This window comes from Geospiza fortis, unplaced genomic scaffold (genome assembly GCF_000277835.1).
Source record: "Geospiza fortis unplaced genomic scaffold, GeoFor_1.0 scaffold55, whole genome shotgun sequence".
NCBI classification, from domain to species: domain Eukaryota; kingdom Metazoa; phylum Chordata; class Aves; order Passeriformes; family Thraupidae; genus Geospiza; species Geospiza fortis.
Window position 1 is genome coordinate 4,597,103 of NW_005054308.1, and position 8,051 is coordinate 4,605,153.

Here is an 8,051-nt window from a genome sequence, read left to right on the forward strand (position 1 = left end):
ATTTCTGCTGTGGGGAAGGACACTCTGTACTCAGCTCTCAGTTTAGCTGTTGCCAGGAGTGCTGCTCCTCTCTCACAAAGGTTATGGGCTGGCAGAAAACTTTGGGTGCCAGACAAAGCTGCTGCACCCATCACCTGGGCAACAATGAGAGGTTCTGCCATGGCAAAGCCCATGGTGAGCACAGAGTGTGTCAGGTCCTCATGCAAGTTCCTCTGCCTCCTGTCCCAAGGACTTCTGAACTATATTCACTATGTTTTTAAGCAGCACTCAGGATATGAACTTAAAATGGCTTCTCATTCAGTCTACAGATAAATCTTTCTAAGTGAACTCACCTCTCCTCTTTCTCTTCCCAAGCACCAGAATGCAGAAAACATCAGGCTGCAGGTTCCTACAACACATGTCAGGTAAAGCAAAAACTTGTGCTGTGCTATTCTTCAAGATCTTACTTCAAACATTTCTAGACAATGTTGGTTTAGTCTCACTACTTATCACTTTTACTAAAGAAGTAATTACTAAATTCACTCCCTTTTGACTAAAATGCTACCATTTATGGATGGGTGATAATGCCTATGATCTTAATCCAGTGAATTCTAAGCATAGCATTAGAGGTTTAAAAACTCCTTGGGAGTTGGGAAGTGCAACTCCCATGCACCTTGGAAAAATATCCTTTGTATTCTAGAAGATTAATTTCTAGTCAAAGAGATATAAATATTGGAATTAATATAAATTATGAAAATTAAGCAGCCAAGTTTCTCTTGTCAAGTCTTTTGGATATTAGGCCATAATGAATTCTTGTGTGCTGAATTGAACAACTTGAGCAAGAGAAGTGACTGACCAAAAGTTATGAGTTACAGCTGAAAAACCAACCAGAACTGTTAGATTCCTAAAGGTGTTGAGGGACTCCAGCTGCAATCAGGGCTTTGATACCACTTGTGCTACAGTAGCTTTTACACAATTAACTGTTCCTGTCCCATTTTCAGGAGCAGACCATCCTCTAGAGGCGACGATCGTGGACATGACTCAATCCAGGAGAAGTTCTTTCAGCCACGTTTCACACAAGTGCCTGAAGATGTGGTGATAGAGGAGGGGCGGTTCTGCAGGCTGGACTTCAAAGTAATGCCAACCTCTCCCTCCCAATTCCACTGCCAACCTCTCCTTCCCATTCCACTGCCAACCTCTCCCAATTCGACTGCCAACCTCTCCCAATTCCATTCCATTCCCTCTTGGGGTGTGGGGCATGGAGAGAGGTCTCTGCAGTCCCTTTGCATTTTCATAACCCAGAGCACTAAGGGCAGATGGTTCAGGGTCTCCCCAGGCTATGGAAACCAAGAAGCAGGAGATGGCTAAATATGTCAGCATTTTCCCTTGGAAAATGTAGGTGGAAATAGCTGCATAAGATTATGATTAAAGCTGACCAGTGGTAAATATAGACCACTACAGAATGTCTCTAGACCTCCTTAGGAAGAATGAATATTAATGCCCTGCTGAAGGAAGGCTTTTTGTCAGGGAACCTTGTGCTTTGCACAGGGACTCCACTGCTTCAGTGGACACAGGTCCAGCGAGGTCTGTGCAGGACTCACCTCCCCTTAGTGAGTCTTCCCTGAGATAACTGTACCCTTGCTGGAGCAGACAAACAAGGAAATGCCATAAATAGAAACAAAACTCAAGAATGGCCTAAAACTTCATGGTAGCTGTACCAACCCTGGGGAAAGAAAGGACCCTGCTCTCCCTCACAGGCTTGGGTTTTCCTAACGAGTGCCCACCTCTTTGTTTCAGTAAACTCTGGCCAGACTTACACGTGGCCTTTAGCCATCTTCCTCCAGGTTGCCCAAACTTCTGGATGCTGTGGAGGAGCTGGAGCATGCCTGCAGGACAGCTCATTTACAGCCATTACCAGTTGTGGGTGTCAGCACTGCTGCAGTGACAGCTGTGGGAACAAAAGGCTGAACCCAAAATCAGCATCTTGGGCCTGATCAAAGCCACCTACAAGAGGGGAACAACAGGGAGCTGCAGGAACAGCATCCACTGTCTTGTAGCTAAAGCTCATCTTTCCACAGCGCTCCCTGAGCCTTTCTGTGCAACATCACATAAATATTCAGAACTAGGCAACACTATACAGCTTTGCAGCAGGAACATGGTTTGATCACCCATCAGCATCAGACTGCCTGCAGTGTTGGAGGGATTTTATCATCTTTAACTCTTCCCTGCTCTCCTCTCTCCCTCACAGGTCAGTGGGCTCCCAACTCCAGACGTGATGTGGTACCAGAATGGAAGGATGGTTCATCAGGATCAGTTCCATAAAATGATAGTGTCAGAAAAGGGGTTCCACTCGTTCATTTTTGAAGCAGTCAAATCAGCTGATGCAGGGACATACGAATGTGTGGCTGTCAACCGTGCAGGAGAAGCATCTTTCACAGTAAAAGTGGAAGTAATTGGTAAGACTGAGAGCACTGATCATTCCCTGGACACACTGGGAAAGTCTCAGCAATCTACTGCTTTTCCCCTGTGTTTGGGACATTGAACTAATGAGAAGGAAAGGTAGCACTCCACATATCCAGGATCAAGCAATAAAAATCAACTTACCTGTTCCAAGACTATTTTAATAACTATATCTAGGATGCAGTATTTCTTCAAGACACTTGCATTGGGATATTTAGATATAGTGAGATGTCCAGAATTTAATTTAATTGATGTTATTAATTTTCCAGGATTGATAACATATGTGAATTGACTCTCTTTCTAAAGTGGACTGTGTTTACCACACCCTTTAGTTCATGGGAATTGCCTGCAGGCTGAGGGGCAGTGAGGAACACGTGTCCTGAATTTAGCAGCCTGAAATCTTAGAAAACAAGCGTGACATGAGCATTCCACACTTCCAGTAACTCCTCCTTATCTCTCCTCTTTATTTCAGCTAAAGAACATCACATGCCTCCAACTTTCATTTTCAAGCCACAAAGCAAAAAGGTTTTTGAGGGAGACACAGCCAGGCTGGAATGCCAGATCTCTGCCATCCCAACCCCTCGGATTTACTGGAAAAGAAACAACGAAATGGTACAATATAATACAGACCGAATAAGGTATCCCACTGCTCAGCTGGCTGTTGGTGTGTTACAAACAGCAACCAGTGTTTGCTCAATCAGGTGCAAATGGGCTGGTCTCTGTAAGCAGCAGGCTGGAGAGCTGGATCTGCCCCTGGGGTGTGACACAGGGGGCACGGGCCATGTGCTCAGAGCGTGGCTTTGGGGGCACAGAGGGACAGAGCTGTGCCCAGGGCTCCTCTGGGTGCCTGCAGCAGTGGAGGGCCCCTGGAGAAGCACAGCTTCAGGACTGAAATGTGCAGTGTGAGGCTGCACACTGATGCCACGATGTGAGTTGCTGGTGGCTCTAACACAAATGCAGGGTTCATGGCTGAACAGTGTGCAAGGATTGTTCTGGGGCTTTCTCAGCCCCTCAGCATGTGCACTGACTCTGCTTTCTCTTCTTCCCCCTCAAAGTACTTAGGCATTAACACCTTGGTTTTTCAGCTTGCTCCATGACAATACTGGAAGGATTTGCCTCCTGATCCATAATGCAACCAAGAAGGATGCTGGCTGGTACACCGTGTCTGCTGTCAACGGGGCAGGGGTGGCCACGTGCCACGCCAGGCTAGAGGTTGCAAGTAAGTTCCAGGCCCCAGGGCCACAGAAAGTGCAGCTTATATTCAGAGCTGGCCCTCAAGATCAATCTCATGAAGTTCAGACTGCTGGGTGGATTTATTTCCCAGACAAAAAGTAACTATCCTGGGAAAAGCTCTTTTGTTTGGTACAGGACACTGTGGAGTGTCCTTTTGCTCTTTGAAAGACTGCAATTTCCCTGACACCAAGCAAGAGGGTGAATCTAAATCTCTGGTGTCTGAGACATGGGTTTGTCTGCTAAATTGTTCCCAAGGGCTTGCTGGTTTATACTGCAGATCAAAAGCAATGGGGTTGCTCTGCCATGGGTCTCTGTGCACCCTGGGAAGGACTGAAAGAGGCTTTTTCTCTCTCTTCCAGCACATACAAATAAGCCACTTCCAGCCCCAAAGCAGTTACGGGTTCGACCAACCTTTAGCAAGTATTTGGCACTTAATGGAAGAGGACTGGATGTGAAACAAGCTTTCTCACCAGAAGGGGAGTTTCAGCGTTTGGCTGAGCAGTCTGGACTGTATGAAAGTGATGAACTTTAACTGGAAATGAAGAGGAAAACCTCACGCCCATAAGAGACAGTTGCAACATAGATGCAGTTAACTGGTGATTACTCTAATTAGCAAAATACCTACTTACATATTTTTACTTTGACTCTTGCACATTCAGCTGCTCCTGTTTTACCATGTTAGATTTTATTTATATGGTTTGGTGACTGTAACCATTACTGAGTATTGCATTTTAACTAGAAAGCCTAAGAAAGCAGGTTAATTAGTTTTAACAAATGTGGGTGGGCTTAGTTCCACCTGTGCTCGGTTACATGCTAAGGTAGCTTGATCTGTACTGCTTCTCTAATATCACTCGTGGTAGTATCAGAAGTCTGTACTGTCTGAATACTAAAACCAAATAGAGTAGAGTGTTTTTATGAGAATAAATTAGAGGCAAATAAAAATTTAAATAACCAACATCAGCTGTGACTCTTCCTTGCTTGATCTGTTAAAAGCAGATTTGAATGTCTGGCATCAGCTGCAGCCTGGGAAAGATGGGTTCTTACCCTCCTAAGCTTTCCACTTGTCCCCTCCCCTGTCTGTTCCCACTGTCATTTGTCATTTGTCATATACCAAATATTTAGCATAAACTAAATGCTGACACCCTATTAACACTACACCATGCCAGTGAGGCAACATCAATATTTCTTCTCCTTGCTCTCCTGACCCAAAACTGCCCTCCATGATATGAATCATTAGGGCTATCATGTTTTCCCACCTTTAATCAAGGAGTGGTTGCAACTTATCCTGCTGTTGACTCTCAACAAGCTGTTGATTTGAGTCACCCAAGTGGTCTGTGTGCTGCTGTTCACAGACACCTTGTTCAAAAAGAGTATTAAATACCATGGAATAAAACCAGAACTGAAACCTTTCAAGAAAATCTGTGGGGGTTGATCTAGCCTGACTTCCTCATCAAGGTGCACAGTCAGCAAACCTCTCAAGCATCTTCCAGAACAGAAAAAATGAGGCCTCAGTTTCACCCTGCACCACTAAATAACCCCCCAAATCTGAACTGCTTTACACTGACTGTTAAATTCCCCAAAAGTCCTGCAGCTCCACCACCACACATCTCCTCTGGGCTGCCCAAGTGATGAAATACACTGAGATAACTCTCCTCTTGCACGTTTGGAGATGGAGCTGATCACATGCAGCCGGCACCCAGTTTGCCCACAGGCTCCTCTGGCAGGTTGGAAAGTCTGCATCATTTCCCTGGCAGGTGTCTTCACACACAAGTGGAATAGCTGAGGTGCCTCACAGTCTTTAGCAGCAATCACAGTGTCAGCTGTTCCTCATTCAGTACTCACTCCTTACCCCACACATCATCCACCCAAAAACGTCCCTGCAGTGGAAATGGCTCTCAGTTCCCAGCAGCACAGCTTGGTGACAAGTGGGAATGGCAGAGCAAGGTTGGAAGCTGCTGTCACCCTCTAAATTCAGCCTGTGAGCATCCATCCCCTCCTTGCCCCTTCTCTCTGGTGAGTTCAGGTTGCTAAGCACAAACGTGAGCAAAGCCACGTCCCACCTCTGCCTGGAGCCCTCCTCTTCTGAGCATAGCAGGAGCAGCTCTGCAAGCTGATTTCTGGAGGGCAAGGCTTTCCTTGTAAACATGTTTTCATGTAGAGAACAAGAAGAAACTCCCAGTGTTAGTTCAGAGCAGCCTCACCTCGTGGTTCCCCAAAACCTTGTGCTAAATGTTGTGTTTTCAGCTCAGGAAAGGCAACCAACTCCTTCAAATGTGTTTGGAGAAATTCTGGGTACAAACAATGCTGATGCTTCTGAATAACCAGCCTAGAAAACAACAGGCCAGATAATTGCTGCATCATATGCTCAACACAAGGAAAAAGTCTGCAATAAAAAAATATTTTCATAGTTTGCAAAGGGATGGACTCTGCTGGGGCAAATGGTACCACAACACAACATAAACCCTCCCAAACAACAACAGCCATATTTACTACAAGAATTTGCTGCTGGGAGTAGCCCAGATCCACCAGCTGAAATGAGGCAACAACACTGCATCCATTTACCTGTAATTCCACACTTTTTTAGTATAGTTACAGCAAATGTCATTATTGAGCTGAAGACAGGTCTGACTTCAGTCTGAGGAATCAATCTGAGCAAGTAATCCTGTCTGAGCACAGAAACGTTTGAAAGTGCCACGATTCTGCAGTCCGTAACAGCCACGAGTGCAATTAGCTGAGCTTTTCTCTTGTTTACATTGAGATAAACCATGGATTTGTTTTTGTGCCAACATTAAAGATGGGTATTTGGCATGGGAAATCCATAGCAGAGACAGGAAGAACTGGAAAGAGCAAGCCCAGTTGAGCAGGAGCACATGTTAGTGCTCCTATCTCCTCTATCATCTCTGGAGGAATCAATTAAAGGAGGCCTGAATTTAAATCACATATTTATAAATTGGAATCAGGCAAAAATACTCTGGAAATGCTCTGCTTCACACGCTTCATTTAGCACTGATTTAGCATGAGAGAGATCACATGAATATGCCTAAGTAACAATGAACTATGTAAACAAGAGTTATTTCTTTTAAGGCAATGAAATAAGGCTTTAAAGTAATGAACTGCCTGGCCCATCTTGGGTGAAATCCAGATTAATAAGCAATTGTTGTTTTGTGAAGGTGCTGAGCAGCTAAATAAAGGCACTGGGAATATGCTAAGGCTGTGTATCTCCTGAGTACTTCATGTAAAGGAAAGTGTTATTTCAAGGTCTGCCTTTAGTGGACAGTTTTGCATGCAGAAGAACACAAGGACTAACAAGGATTACAAAATAAAACTTCAGGCTTACATCAGTTCAGGTTCCATAAGCTGAGCTGCTTTGTTTCCGCATTTCAGAGAGATGGAAACACTCCTCAGCCCCCTCATTATCCCCATGGAACTGGGGTCTGTGGGCTGGCACAGCAGTGGAGGACACATCTTCACCCAAATCAAAGCAGGAGAGTGAGGACAAGTTGGTGTTTCTCAGGCAGAACAGCTGGCTCCCTAGAGGAACCAGAGCTGCATTAATCATACTTGTGTTTGTATTTCATAAACATAAATGTGTATGTATTTCCCAAGATGTAATGCTAATGTGAACCTCTTCTGGATAATCAGGTGAGCTCTTACCTTTACTGTGTGTGAAATCCAATTTCCTGAGGCATGATGCTTCCATAAGGGCACCACGGGCACATGAAGCCAATTTTCCTCAGGTAGCAGCTGGCAAGACAGTAATCCATTAAAAATGCAGAAATCAGTTAGATCAGGGAGCAGACCCAGATCCATCCTTCCCATTTTTTGGCAATAGTTTGTGTCTGGTCTGTGCACTGGTTGCTGCTGGCTGTTGGAAAGGATTTCTCAGCCTTTTCAAGGCCAAAGACTGGATTATTAGTCCTTGTTATTAGCAATATTAGACAATTAAGGCCTGAGATGATTCAAAGGGATTGTATTTATCACCAGCCCCCAGTTTTTCCTGACCCCAGGGCTGCTCTCAGCTCCCACACCCCTCCCACATGAAGTCCATCAGATCAGTCACGAGTGGTGATGAACTCTGTGGCTTTGACAAGTCTCATGTTGCCTCTTTGTCATTGCACCCATCATCTAGGGAGCTACAAATGCAATAAAACTGAGAAAGAAATGCTCCAGAAGTGCCTAGAGCTGGCTGCATTTGCTGCTGTGGGGGTGAGTGACCCCATGATTTCACCTCTGTGCTTGCCAGCCTTGGCCAGCCCTGCCTAAGGAAGCAGCAGAGCCCCAGTGTGAGCCTGGTTAGGCTCAGTCTAACCTGTCCTACCCTGAAGGGGCTGCACAGATCAGGGTCCAGGGCCCCTTTCTGGCCTTGCTGTGCCTCTGTG

General features: G+C 45.3%; 1 protein-coding gene across 2 annotated transcripts in view; it reads left to right on the forward strand.

Annotated features, from left to right (window-relative positions):
- MYOT (myotilin) overlaps positions 1 to 4,632 on the forward strand; it is a 38,024-nt gene extending 33,392 nt beyond the window's left edge. For both annotated transcript variants that reach the window (XM_031055310.1, XM_005418705.2), the window contains 6 exons: positions 355 to 404; positions 981 to 1,113; positions 2,228 to 2,435; positions 2,912 to 3,077; positions 3,525 to 3,658; positions 4,032 to 4,632. In XM_031055310.1, coding sequence (XP_030911170.1) covers positions 355 to 404; positions 981 to 1,113; positions 2,228 to 2,435; positions 2,912 to 3,077; positions 3,525 to 3,658; positions 4,032 to 4,204 — 864 coding nt within the window. In that variant the 3' untranslated portion in view covers positions 4,205 to 4,632. The remainder of the gene's footprint in view (positions 1 to 354; positions 405 to 980; positions 1,114 to 2,227; positions 2,436 to 2,911; positions 3,078 to 3,524; positions 3,659 to 4,031) is intronic.
- The last annotated feature ends 3,419 nt before the right edge of the window (positions 4,633 to 8,051 follow it).